Genomic DNA, 14394 nt, shown 5'->3' with positions numbered 1-14394 from the left:
TGGGCCCTCCCTGATGTCATGATACATTTCCCTAGCTTTCCTGATATCCCACTCTGATGTGTACTCTTTACTTTCTAAGATCCATAGACATTAGCAGCAGGCCTTGACCAACTCATTTGTAGGAGGACCTCTCTCCTGAAAGACCTTTTCTAAATGTCTACAGCTTGATCCCTTTACTGCCCAAGAGAACACCCTTTCTGCCCCATGGGGGCCTTTCCTCTCCAACCAATCCAGAAAACACCATTCACATTATATTCCATTACTATTGACAATTTACTGTTATGTTACATACCATTTGCTTATTCTTTTGTACACATTAGCATTTTCTTAGCTTTCCCTGAATTATGATACTTTAATTGGTAAAAAAAAGAAAGGAAATCAACCATTCAAGAGTATGAAGAAGACAAAGAAGGTGGCAGGGGGTGTTGAGCAGAAGGTACTTGGGGAGTTAAAATAATGGCTGTCAATTCAGGCAACCAAGTACCCTCGCTGTTGACTCCAAAGCTCATGTATATACTATATAGCAGCACAACCCATGTCCATGCCCTGCCTCACTTAAGGTTCAGCCTTCTGGAGACTCTAGCCCAAGGTCTCTATTACAGAGCTATGCTTGGAAAAGAGAGCAGGTGATGATGAGCGCCAGGGGAAGCAACCAGGGCCGATGTCCTTTACAGTGATGACTAAAGGACGATAGTCCTGACATCGTCCTTTAGTCATCAGGAACATCAGCAGGGACGAGCAGTTCCCTTGGGAAGCCAGGCAATAGACAGCCTCCCTTCCCTAGGCCAAGACAGGCTGAGTCCAGAGCTTACAAATTAAGTGCCACACAGGCAGAGCAGATGATGTAAATGAGTGAGGTGACCAAGAGAGCGGCAATCAAGTGTGCACATGCAGGGACTTCCCTGGTGGTCCAGTGGTTAAGACCCCATTCTTCCAATGCAGAGGACATGGGTTCGATCCCTGGTCCGGGAACTAAGATTCCACATGCTGCACAGTATGGCCAAAAACAAACAAACAAACAAACAAGAGTGCACATGCAAACTGTAGAACTCCTGCCCAAGCAGAAGGAGCCAGCCACCTATCATTGCATTGTAGGATTGTGGTCAGTGGTGCCAGCTCCTCTGATCTTCCCAGAGAACTCATAAACCCACATTTTAATGTGAAATATCTCAATTTTTAAACGTTATTGACAATTTTAATATATTTTTAAATTATGTGTGCCCTTGCCTATGGACATGCAGATGTGACCTATGGACTGCCAGTTTGCAACCCCTGCCTGATGCCTGAAAGTTAAGATTAGCTGCTTCTTTCCTTTCACTAGATTGTTCCTTTAAATTGTGCCCTCCCTGCAGCCTCTACCCCTCCCCCTTGGCTTTTCCTCTACCTTTTCTTTTGCTTCCACTCACATCATCCTAATTCCTTCAATCCAAATCCTCACTCCCTTCTCTAATGCTGTCCACTTATCCAAATTCCATTATAATGATTATATAAAAAGACCCAACCCCCCCATCAAATAAAGCAATTTATGAAAAATCAAAATGAGCAAAACTTTTAAACCTTGCATTAAAAGCCACCTAGTAGACTCCTCTGTCCCGAGGGAACTTCAGGCATATTAATAATTCAAAGGCTCACACTTGATTGAATTGATTTTTTTATTCCTACTTGATATTACCTCATACATACGCTGTGTCTTCTCTTTAAGCTCTTGAAGTGAAGAGCCCTGTCAGCTTCCCTTGTTCAAACCACTCCAGCTCCCAAATGCCCCTCCTCCTCTCCACAAACATAAAACTGCTAACATTTCAGACCTCTCTCTTTGGAGTTAGCCGACAGCGGTGCCTGGAGCCCTCCTTGGACCTCCTGGGGCTCTAACCCTCTGTGAGGAAACATGGCCATGGCTGGAAGGTCTCAGAAGGAATTTTCTAGATATTCATCTAGCACTTCAGCAACCCGACACTCCGCCAACACTGACACATTTTCACCCCTCATTTTCTGGATTAGACCCAATTTCTGGTCATTTCATAAGACTGAGGTGTCAAAACAGGGCCAATCTTGAGTCTAGAGAGAGTAGGCAATTACCTACCTACGGAGATTTACCAAATACAATAAAAACTGAAAACGTCCCCACCTGTTCACAACGACTGAAACCTCAGGCCAAGCTTTTCATTCCACCTCCGAGGTACAGGAGACTGTGTCCCAGGAAAAGCTTCAGTAAACTTCAATCCATACTGAGGGATAACTACCGGATGTCGGATGTCGGGCACATTCCTCAAAGCAAGGTTAGGTGGTAGGAGATAGGAGAGACCTGGAGCCATGAAGTTGGTGGGAGGCCCCATCGAGGCAGGGACAAGGTACCTGAGGTGGGAGGCGTGGCAGTCACTGCACTATTTTGCCTGACTTTCCTTCCTACCCTGCTCCCACTTTGCTCCTCCTCCAACCTGCAGCACGGTCAGTATTTTTGCCTGCCACAATCAGAGAATTCGGGGAAATACTTTAACACGTCCTCCAATCATTAACACAAGATCAAAATCCTGAACCCACCTCCCACCCCCAAAGACTCCTGCACCACCCCAGCATTTACAACGTTTACACAGACAACTCAGGAGACCATAAAATCTGCTGGAGTGTTACGCTGGTAATTCCTGAGTCTGAAAACTTGAGGCAAGTCCTTTTTCATTGAGGAATTTCACTTCCCTCATCCAACAGAGATACAGCCCAGAGGGCAAACTCCCATGTTGGGTATAATTCTTTGGGTGAAATGTTTAGAAGAGTCCTGCCAACACAGAGCAGCAATTTCCATGCAAATTCGTGCCTGTGGGGAAAAGTGCAATTGGTCCAACCATTGTACTGATGGGACACCCCCTTCCCACTCCACTGGGGTGTGGAAACACGAAGGAAGAGATCTATCCGTTTGTTCAGCCTCTGAGCATGCCAAACATAAACGACTCCTGTGTTGCAAAGGAGGCGTTCGCTCCACACTGCTGCTCAGTGGCAAGGACTGCATAGCAATGAGAAGTTGTGTTCCCCTCCTTCTCAGCGGGACTGTAAGAATAAAGGCAGTGTTTTTCAGAAAGAAACAGAAAAACAAAGCCACGGCATTTATGTTTTGTGAAACAAAAAAGGCTGGTTAACCATGTGGAGTTTACAAAGAAAAATAATAATAATCTACTCAACTTGGTTAATTCCTGGGGTGACAGTGTTTCAATCCACCCACCTCAATTCCAATGGCCTGTGGCCACGCTGGGGCAGTGGTGGATACAGTGGTGCAGAGTTCAAGACCCATAGATTGTTCTGGTCTCTGCCACTAACTATCAAGATGAACTGGGGCAAATTGCAATAAATGAGTTGAAGTAGCTCAGTGGTCTTCAAACTGGGGTGCAGTGACATTTGCCCTGGTGCATGAAGACTTTCTGAGGGCTTTCCAGGGGAAGAGAGAGCTTTGGGGAATCAACTGCCAAATCTTCAAGTTCCACATGTCCTCTTTCCTGAAATTAATCTGCTAAAATCATGTCTCAAGGACTCTTTTTTTCCTCCAATAATCCTTTTCCTACTTTGCAAAAGAAAAGCACACTCTTCACCCACCACAGTCCTACTCAGGTGCATTGTCCTGAGGTGTGAAAACCTCCAGAGCTTCTTCCTGAGGGAGAGTCCTTTGAGAGAAAAGCAGGAGCGTTTCAAAAAGAAACACTGAAGGGAGGTGAAACACTCATGGCAAGCCTCTTTCTTTCCTTCTTCTTTCCCTCACTCTCTTCTTTCCTTCCTTCATTTCTTACAGTCGGAATTCAGAAGCAAGAAGGTTCCAAAGGGTCACATACTAACACATTCATTTGAATTAAAAAATGAAATAAGATTTTTTTTTCTGACAGAAAGCCCAATTTGGCAGAATGGTTTGACAATAAGGACTAGCTTTGCCAAATAATTTATATGATGGACACTCTCCATAAATTTAATGAGCTAAATCTGCAGCTCCAAAGTTTTGATGAAAATACAGTTTTAATCATGGATATAATATTCAGTACATCAGCTAAAATATACTTTGTAACTATTTAAATTTATGATAAAAATTTTAGATGTCAACTCACAAAGGACCTTTCCAAATTATTTTACAGACTACATGAGCAAAAAAGACTGAAGCCACTAGTCTAGGAAGGAATTCCACTAGTCTGGAGTTCTTTCCAGGTCAACTGCACGTGAAATTTCTCGGTCTTTTCTCTTTCTCCCTCTCTCTGCACCCAGCCGTATACCTGAGTCTCCTAGCCTTGCCACAATGCTTTATCAATCACAGTATTTGAGAGGAGACTTTGTTACTAGTGTTCAGTATCCCTTCAGCTACCCCCAAATAAAACTAACCTGAAAGACCCAGAAAAGTCGAGGGAGAAGCTATGGGAGCCAGGCAGAAAGTCCCCAGAGCACTTTCCATATGTCTTGACCATCTTACAGACGAGGGGACTGGAATGAACAGACTGAACATCTCAACTGGTCAGTAAAAATAATAAACTGGTCTGTCCCAATCTCCCCACAGCACTAACTTAATGTTTACTTCCCACTCATAAGAAAGAGATATGATATTCAAGGTCAAACACCAACGTTTCTTTTTAACTTTCTCTTTGTAATGCACTTAATTGACACAATTCTCATATTTGTCCACAATGATCACTCCTGGATGTGAAAATGAGAAGAAAAAAATACATAGATATAGAGAGATAGAGACAAATAGAGAGAGAGAGAAAGAGATAGATATAGAGATATATAGAATAGCTCCCACTCCCTTTGCTTGATTTATAGAAGGCCAGAGTGGTAAGAATCTCTATTGTTACCAATAAACCTCAGAAAAGGAGATAAACTCTTCGGTGACTCTGATTAGCTGTACTAGCCAGCTGGTTTTGCTTTAGACAAAATTTCTCTAATTTTTTCGTGCCATGGCCCCCTTTAGCCATCCAGTAATGTCTATGGAACCCCTTTTTTCTCCAGAGTGGCTGCACCACTTTTTTTTAAATTGTGGTAGCACTTAACAGGAGATCTACCCTTTTAAAAAATATTCATTTATTTATTTATTTGATTGCGCCTGGTCTTAGTTGCGGCAGGCGGGATCTTGTTCCCTGACCAGGGATCGAACCTGGGCCCCCTGCATTGGGAGCGTGGAGTCTTAGCCACTGGACCACCAGGGAAGTCCCAGGAGATCTATCCTTTTAACAAATTTTTAACTGTACAATACAATCCTGTTAACTATAGACACTAGAACTTATTTATCTTGCATAACTGAAACTTTATGCCTGTGGAAAAATAACTTCCCATTTCCCCCTCTGCCAGCTCCTGGTAACCACCATTTTACTCTCTGCTTCTATGAATCTGACTATTTCTGATTCCTCAGATAAGTCAGATCATATAGTACTTGTCCATGTGTGTCTGGCTTATTTTACTTAGCATAATGCCCTCCAGATCCATCCATGTCATTGTAAATGGCAGGATTTCCTTCTTTTTTAAGGTTGAATAATATTCCATTGTATATATAAATCTCATTTTCTTCATTCATTCATCCATCAGTGGACACTCAGGTTGTTTCTATATCTTGGCTATTGTGAATAGTGCTGCAATGAACTTGGAAGTGCAAGTGTCTCTTCAGGATCCTGATTTCAATTCTTTTGGGAGTGGGATTGTATGGACCCCTTTGCAGAATACACATAAGAAATGAGTAAGATTGCAAAAGGAGACAATCATCTTGAAATACTGTTATAAAAACATTTTTAAAAGCAATTTTGTGGCATAGTAGTATTTGTGCTTTTTTATTAATATATTAAATAGCAAGTGTCAGGAGCAAGAATAATATTTATCATAAGTTTAAAGTAGTGATTAGTATACAAAGTATTTTGAAATATCTGTAACCACTATAATATGTTATTTAAAAAATTTATGATTTGGTGAAAAATTCACAGATACTGCTGATATAATTGGGGTTTGTTGCTTATATACATAATAAAAGGAAATGTTAAATTTCAGTTAGAATTTAGTGAAAATACTTAAGTTTTTCCCATTCAAATTCACAGATCTCTTGCTCTAGACAAATTATGACTCAGGCAATATTTTGAAGGCCTGTCCACCTTCCTTTTTTGGCCCTCTTTACTCTTCTGGTTGGCTCTTCCTTCCCTGTATACCTACCCTATGGTAGTTTTGATAAGCTGATGTGATAGCATAGCTCATGTATAATAACCACCATTCATTGACTGTCTACCATTTTGCATACATTATTTATGTGCCTTATGACAACCATCCAAGACATTTTATGGAAAAAATTAAAAAACACAACTGAAGCTCAGGAGGTTAAATAACTTGCCCAAGGCAACAAAGTGGAAGACTCGGTATTTAAACTCAGGTCTGTATGGCTTAAAACTTACTCCCATTTCCACTACACTCCACTGCCTCCTTCTGGCTTGGAGAAATTTTGCATTTTAATAGGGAGTCTAAAAACCAAATACCTCCAAGAAATAGATTTCTGATGGAATTTCAGGGCATCAGAAGAAAGCTATTTGGAGATAAAGAGTCTTTAGACACTCTTTCAATTTTGCAATACAAGTAATTCTTTTCATCCACCACCCCACTTCAGAGAGATAAGGAACTGAATCAAACCACAGAAATATATCCCTAATCCTTGCGAGGGCTGCACAAATTTCAGAACATTGTGGACAAACAGAACGCTTCAGTACTTTTGAAGGGAAAAGGGAGATTGTGGGGAGGATATTTTACCCAGCTGCCACTGCAAGCATTGTTCTAGATGCATTCTGGATTTTTTTTATTACTCCAAAGACAGTAAAGAAACTATGATCCTTACTTGATAGAGGAGGAACTGAGTGCCAAAAAGGATGAAGAAAAGGGAAGGAAGGGCTCTCCCCATCTGTACAACTTCCCAGTAGCTTTCTGTTGTTATAAGCAGATTCCCCAAATTCTAGAAGGAAGAAAAGTATTGGGCAGGGAAAAGAGAGCATCTAAAACATTGTTTCACAGATGAAGTACAAAAACAACTTGAAGGCAGCGCCCTCCTTCTAAACTGTAAACTTCCTAAGGGAAGGGACCGCGTCTTTTACACGCCTACTCTCCTGAGCAGCTGGAGTGGGGTCTGACACAGGAGAGGCTCACGGTGATTCTTTTAACCATACAAGGCAACACTGGCCTGTGAACTTCCTCTGTAGCTCTTTAGAGGATCCAAGGCATTCTGTCAGTATAGGACACCCAGTGTTTCTAGCAGCTTGATTTTCCAGGCAATAAACTTTGGACAATGCTGTATTCATTAATCACTGAAATGATCTCTATCTCTTCTGGTTATCCTTCTCTCTTATCATGCTTTCTACTATTTTAAGGCAGAACTGGTAAGTATTGTACCCACTGCAAACACTGGATGACAGGCTTCATCTGGCTTTTTACTAATATTTGTCAAGTTCAAATATATGGTATTCTATTGAGTGCATTAGAAAATTAAGATGGATGGGAATGGATTATGTCTAACATCTTTTATACTACAAACATTATAAAAAGTCTCCACTAGTCTCTAACTAGATCTTCTCCCTTATCTAGTGTTAACTCTAAGAAGCCATTTCAACAAATACTTATTAAACACCTACTATAAACTTTGTCCTATTCTAGGTGCAAGGAGTAGGGAATACAATGTGATAAGTCAAAGCAGCAGTATAAATGAAGCTCTCTGAATCAACCGAGAAGTAACTCATTTTTGCAGTGCTTCCTACTTTTTAAATTGCTTTCACAATACTAGCTCATAGTTTTCTTAAGGTCACATCCTCCCCTAGGTGGTAGGTAGAGCAGGTATTATTACCGAGTATTAACAAGTTTGCAAGACTTGCCCAAGTTCTGACAGTGTATCGGTAGGAGAACTAAAGCTAGAGTCCAAACCACAGAGATCTGGCCCAGAACCTGAGTCTCCACTTTCATGATCTATTCCTTTTCCAGGCAGACTGCTTTCCTATATAACCAACATCATTCAATAACACTGCGATACATACTCTGAGACCTCACAATCTAACTCATGATGGAGACCCCTGTTGTTCTACATCTCACCCCGAAGTTCCACAGGCAATTATTCCACCAGGTTAATGAGTAGAAATGGTTAATGAACTATGAATTCCATACCTAGGGGTTCCACTTATCTATTGCTACATAAATTATTCTGAAACCCAATGGTTTAAAACAACAATTTTACTATGAGTCATGATTCTATCTATCAGGAATTCGGGCTGAGCTTATCTGGGTGATTCATCTATTCCACGTGATGGTGATGGTGATCACTCTGCTATATTCAGCTGGAAGATGGCCTCAATCACACGTCTGACACCTTACAGGGGAAGGAAAATGGCTGTAACACTGGACTTAGCTGAGACTATCAGCCAGAGCACCTGTATGTGACCTTTCCAGTATGGCAGCCTCAGGATAATCAGACTTTTTACCTGGAGTCTCAGGGCTCAAGAGTGATGAGGCAGGAGTTGCGTGGTCTTTTGTGACCTAGCCTCAGAAGTGACATAGCATCACTTCCATCATACTCTTTTGGCCGAAGCAGTCACCAGCCTGCTCAGATCCAAGGAGAGGAGACACAGACCCCTACCCCTCCATGAGAAGAGTGTTAAAGGATTCATGGCCATGATTTTAAACAGTTCCATATGGGTTTCTTATATTAACTTATAATTCCTCCTCTTAGCCAATGGTGGTCAAGAGAGCTGTCTCTGTTCCCATGCCACCCATTTCCTTTTCTCAAGTCACCCAAATTTGCTAGCCTTCTGTCTGTTCTGCACACTCGGCATGTTCCTGTCCCCTGCAGTGTTGTGTTGGATGGTCATTTCCTGGATCAGGGCCCTCGTTACATAAGGTTCTCAGTCTTCATCCATGGCTGCATGAGGTATACACTAAGGGACTGAGTCCTCATTACTTTTATTACAAGGAGCTCGTGCTGGTTGTTTAGTGCCAGGAATGGCTTCTCTCTCCACTGGTGCTACTTTTGCATCGTTCAGTCCCTGAGGCACTCCTGCTGTTTCCTTGTATGTATGTCAGCTGTGCACCGATCTCTGCCAACTTAGAACTGAGCTCTCAGAGTAGGGTCTTTACCTGTCCTAATAGGATGTTTTGTGTTCCCAACAGTACACTTGAGACCAAATTGCAAAGTAGATAAGAACACAAGCTTTGGGGTCAAAAAGCTCTGGATTTCTAATCCTTGCTCCACCACTGTGTAATCTTGTCCAAGCTACTTCATATCACTGAGCCTTAGTTTCCTAGTCTGAAAAATGGAGACAAAGATATATACTTCCTGCCAAAGGGGTTAAAAGGTTCTATGTAGACAAAGCAATTATCACATCACTGGTGCTTAGTAAAACCCACTAAATGGTAACTACAGTAATAGTAGCACTACCAGTAGTAGCAATGGTGGTTAACAATATCTAACTGACAAAGGACTATGATGACATAAAGTAAAGGACTCATGAGCATGCAAATGAATTCCTTTCTCTACAGATATATAAACTGGACTTAAAATATGTATGGATATGAGTATGAACATACATACCCATGTATAAGTTAAAATATTTATATTTTCCCTTTTCACCAGGTATATTTTATTTATATTTTTTAAATGTCCACATGGGTATTTTCTGTCATTCATTCATACCAGCTTTTCAAGTAACTTTTACCAAGAGAATCTACCTATTTTTAAAAAGCATTCAAATGCTGTGGTTGGGCTCGGCATATCACAAAGAATACAGCATGATGAAAATGTCTCTAGAGCACCATAAAGAAACACTTCAATATTTAATATGGGCGGATTTACTCCAAGGGCTGAAACACAGTCTGCCTATCACCAGCTCAGTTTCGAAATACAGTTCTTGGCTCCACTCCGCAGTTCAATGAATGTGATCAGTGCAAATTCACAAGGTGAATAAATCTTAAAGATATTGAACTAAGTTATTTCCCAACACAAGAACACAAGGGGCAAGACAATCTTGATTAGTCAATGCCTGAACTAATATTTCATCTTGGACTAGATGATGTAAAGTTTCATGTTATTGACTCCCTGTTTGAATCTTCTTTGGAGAAAAGCAATATTCCACTCTGAATTGGTTATTATCACAACACCATCCCCATAGTTAAGATCTGTCAATATTCCTTCATCTGCGAGATGCTTAAGGTCTAAGGTTTTACTGGTCCTGACATGAAGTAATCTGCATCACAATTCACATGTAATTCACATCACTTATACAGTTCAACCTTTCTGAACAAGTGAAAATCCTCCCAACAGGAACTATATTTACCTGCCATTCACCTACAACTGTGCAGAAGAAACTGGGTGGAGGATAGAGTTAAGGGCATTTTAGAGGGTCTGAAATTTTACTTCCCAACAGGCAGCAAAGGATGCGATGAAACATTGAAAGTTCCTAGGTTTGGTATAAGTACAGTGTATTAATTTCCTAGGGCTGCCATAACAAAGTACCGTAAACTGGGTGGCTTAAAGGAGATTTACTGTCTCATTGTTCTGGAGGCTAGAAATCCAAAATCAAAGTATCAGCAAGATTGGTTCCTTCTAAGAGCTATGAGGGCACATCTGTTCCATGGCTCTCTCCTAGCTTCTGGTGGCCCAAGGTATTCCTTGGCTTGTGACAGCATAACTCCAACCTCTGCCTCCATCTTCACATGGCTGTCTTCTCCCTTGTGTGTTTACATCATCTTCCCTCCACATACATGTATCTCTGTGTCCAAATTTTTTTTATACAAAGACATTTGTCATATTGGATTAGGGTCCACCCTTATGACCTCATTTTAACTCAATTACCTCTGTAAAGGTCCTATTTCCAAATAAGGTCATGTTCTGAGGGGGTTAGGACTTCAACAGATGTTTTCTGGGTGACACAATTCAACCTCTAATATTCAATATGCGAAAATGAGAGCAAAACAGAGCAAGGAAATGGCACAGCCATATTACAGCAATGTAGGACCAGGAAAAATGCCAAAGTAATACAAAAGATTATCATTCGTGCCTTCCAAAATTATTTTTCCATTGTTTAGTCTCCTTTTATGCAAGCTACCATTGTTTCACTTTCAATCTCTGTAATTCAAAGCACAGAGAACAATTTGATAACCTTTTTTCCCAGATCTGTCTTGGGATGTCTAGTTCCCAAATAGGTTATTCTGTTAGGTACAGGATTTCCCTGAGCTTTCTATATTTGTTATTTCTTTAGCAAAAGGGTTTGGAATAACTTACAGCCAACTGTTCTGTATCATATTTTGCTGAGAATAATAGATGTGTATGGTGATTATCATTAGACTTGAGTTAGTTATAAGTTGACAAAATCCTTCCAAACATTGGAAAGTTGATCTCATCTTTCTCAGAGAATGTTTTTCCTCTCTTCACCTCTGGCCTCCAGCTTCTTAGAACCAGCACCATTCAGGAAGGGTTTAAATAAAGAATCTACAGCATTTATGATGTTCTTACCATAAATAATGCCTCTGCCAAGGACCGGGCTCTTAGAAATGGACTTTTGCTTTCTCTCAAGTATACTGCAAGGAGGAACACTATGAATCTGGAAATATCTCCTTCCTTTGCCAAAAGTATATGTTTTAAGCTTTGGAACCTCCTAAAGGACTAGCTGGCAAATACTGTATGAGAAACGAAGGACAAGAGACCAAGTAATAGAAATCATATCTGAATCCAACTTTGGATATGCGTGAGATTTTGAGATTGTACTCCACAGTGGAAGCAATACCATATAAAGTAGAGCCAATGTAAGAAATGCTTAGACTAATCTTTGTAACTGCATTTTCCCCCTAGATTGGGTGGAGTTTTGAATATTCCGAAGTCAGAAGAGGAGCCACGATTCAAGAGATATGTAAAGAAACCTTGGAGGAAAATGTCTAGTCTCCAGAACTAAGAGTTAACAGAATTATAACTAATTCTAACAAATCTGAAAACCAAATAGCAGAACAAAGGACCATATAGTGGTATCATATTTTTACCTGAGTAACTGATATTATAGAAAATCAAGTTGTGGAAGATACCTTTGCAGCAACCGCAGCCCTAGATTCATGTTCAACATGTGGATTTCTGGATCTTTCAAAGGGTGCCAACATGTGCTAAATGAAAGAAAAAGAAATATTAGAATCATCTTCCTCAAACTTGACCTACTAATTTCAGAGATAAAAGTCACTTAGCTTAATGGTTGTTTGGCTGCTTGGGCTAGAGTACTGGCTTTAGATATTTTTCTTTCAAGTGAAATTGTAGCTTTACTGTAATACATTTTATGGCATCTCATAACATTGATATGGTGTAATAACTATACTTGTGTTACATGATCTCAAAACTAGGACAGCCCTTAGAGATTGTCTATCTTTTCAAAGTAGCTTTTACATACATGATCACTGTATCTCAGGTTACTAACTCAAAAGAATACGGAGGTCCAGAATGGATGTGTGACTTGCCCAAACTCACCCACAAGGCAGAGCCAGGACCTTGCCCTCCATGCTCTCTGCATCCTCTTTTCCATTTCTATTTCACATCCATATCACCTCCAAACACTTTGCTCAAATACTTCAGCATCTGAGTCACAGTTGCTCTCTCTCCCCAATCTTCAGCCATCATTCTCAGGAACAGAATCATCCAAGCTGATGACCAGAAAATTTCTCAACAACTCTCATCCTCAACTCCATCACACTTCAGCCACAACTTGGATTTTCTCATCACTAAGAACTGCTTACCTCTGAAATCTCTAGTCAGTTTTCCTTTTCTGGCACAATTCACTTTCCTCTCACATATCTACTTAATCTGCCTACTGCAATAATCAGTCAGTCAAAAGAATACCAACTGAGAACCTACTGCACCCAGGCCTGGGAAATCAGTGTAAGACCAGCTAACCATGGGCCTAGTGCCCTCTTGGACCTCTTGGTCAGGTAGCAGCTCACTATACACCAGTGCACACCTGCTCTGAAGGCCTCAACTGTCTCCTCAGCAATGGATGGTTACCCTCTCTAGCATCCTAAAATCCTTCAGTTCATTGATCGTCCATCATTCCAATCCCCAAATCCAGGTCACTTCATCATTCACATTCTCTGCTCCCAGACTACCTTGCTGCTAGATAAGATCATAAAACTACAATGACTAGTTCCACCACAAATTCAAATTCTTCAACTTGATCTAAGAAGTTTAAATTACTTCAAAAGACCCAGAGAGAACCAAAACATGGATGGAAGTCTTAAAGATGCAGATTTTTGATGACACAAGATAGCAATTTATAACCAGGTCAGCTAACCAGGAACAGAATAGTAATGAGCTCAGTACTGCTATTGGTAGCATAAGTAGAGTTCAAATCTAAGGTTCCCAAACATGACTGGCTTTAACACCTGAAGAGAATTATTAAAATACAGAGTCCCAAGTCCTACTTCAGACTTACTGGATCAGAACCTCTGGGAGGCATATTTCTAAAGCTCCCTGATAGATTCTGATACAGCTAATTCACAGGCTGATATTAGGGTCCCACTGGGCTATACTCTTGGCCATACTTTTTTCCAGGACACAATGAGAGGGATTGCTTCACTAAAGAGGAGTCTGGACTGAATGGTCTGCCTTTATATTTTATTTCTTCTTTTTTCTCCTCTACCTGAACCTGAAGTCTGTTAATGTTGTCTGTTCTCTGTCCCACATATGGCTCTTAGAACTCAACACACTGATGCAACTCGGGAGCACAATCCCTGCCCAATCAGCTGTGGGAGTCCAGGGTTCCCGCCAGTCTAGAAATGACAGTGGTGGATGCACATGCAAATCCTACTTATTCCACCTCCGTGGACATGAAGCACCACAACTTCTCTTAATTTTCCCCCTGACAAGGACGGGCTGCCTGCTCTTTACTCTCTTCTGCCCTCTTGCCTCATTTGTAATGACTTTATGTAGCCAAAATGAATGTTTCTTCATTTCTGCCCTTCTAGCAGAAGTAAAAGCAAGATGAACATCACATCTTTGCTGGACTAAACACTTAAATACATTTGTTGCTGCAGTGGCCTCTGTGGACTCTGCCAAGGTGCAGCTTATGTCACTGTTTTGAGACATCTTTATGGTCAGTGAAAAGATCAGCATTACCTCCAGTGATGGTAAGATTCAAATAGCCAGTTCCAGTAACATCCCTGAAGATAAGTCATAGTCTGATCAGTTGATTTATAATAAATCTTCCCTATGTGTATCTTGATAAAAGCAGACTTTTCAGGATTTTTTTAAGTTCCCTATCAAGGCTTTCCTTTTCATACTTTTCAGTTGCCAAATTATACAAAATTATAATTTTCCTCATTTACTATGGATATGATTGACTACATAGTCCTTAAAAAACAGTTACCTGCAAATAAAATTACTTGACCCCAATTTCATATACA

The 14394-nt window shown here is 40.7% G+C and overlaps 1 protein-coding gene across 6 annotated transcripts in view; it reads right to left on the bottom strand.

Moving 5' to 3' along the window:
• LOC309630428 (uncharacterized protein) overlaps positions 1-14394 on the bottom strand; it is a 547317-nt gene that overhangs the window by 433393 nt on the left and 99530 nt on the right. For all 6 annotated transcript variants that reach the window (XR_014245657.1, XR_014245658.1, XR_014245659.1 and 3 more), the window contains one exon: positions 12037-12111. Coding sequence is in view for 1 of the 6 variants with exons in the window: in XM_082395675.1 (XP_082251801.1) it covers positions 12037-12111 (75 nt within the window). In the remaining 5 variants the exon portion in view is untranslated. The remainder of the gene's footprint in view (positions 1-12036; positions 12112-14394) is intronic.

This window comes from Balaenoptera borealis, assembly GCF_965194805.1.
Source record: "Balaenoptera borealis genome assembly, chromosome: 6".
In the NCBI taxonomy this organism is placed as follows: domain Eukaryota; kingdom Metazoa; phylum Chordata; class Mammalia; order Artiodactyla; family Balaenopteridae; genus Balaenoptera; species Balaenoptera borealis.
Note: the sequence above shows the minus strand (reverse complement) of the source record. Positions and strands in the feature narration are given on the sequence as shown.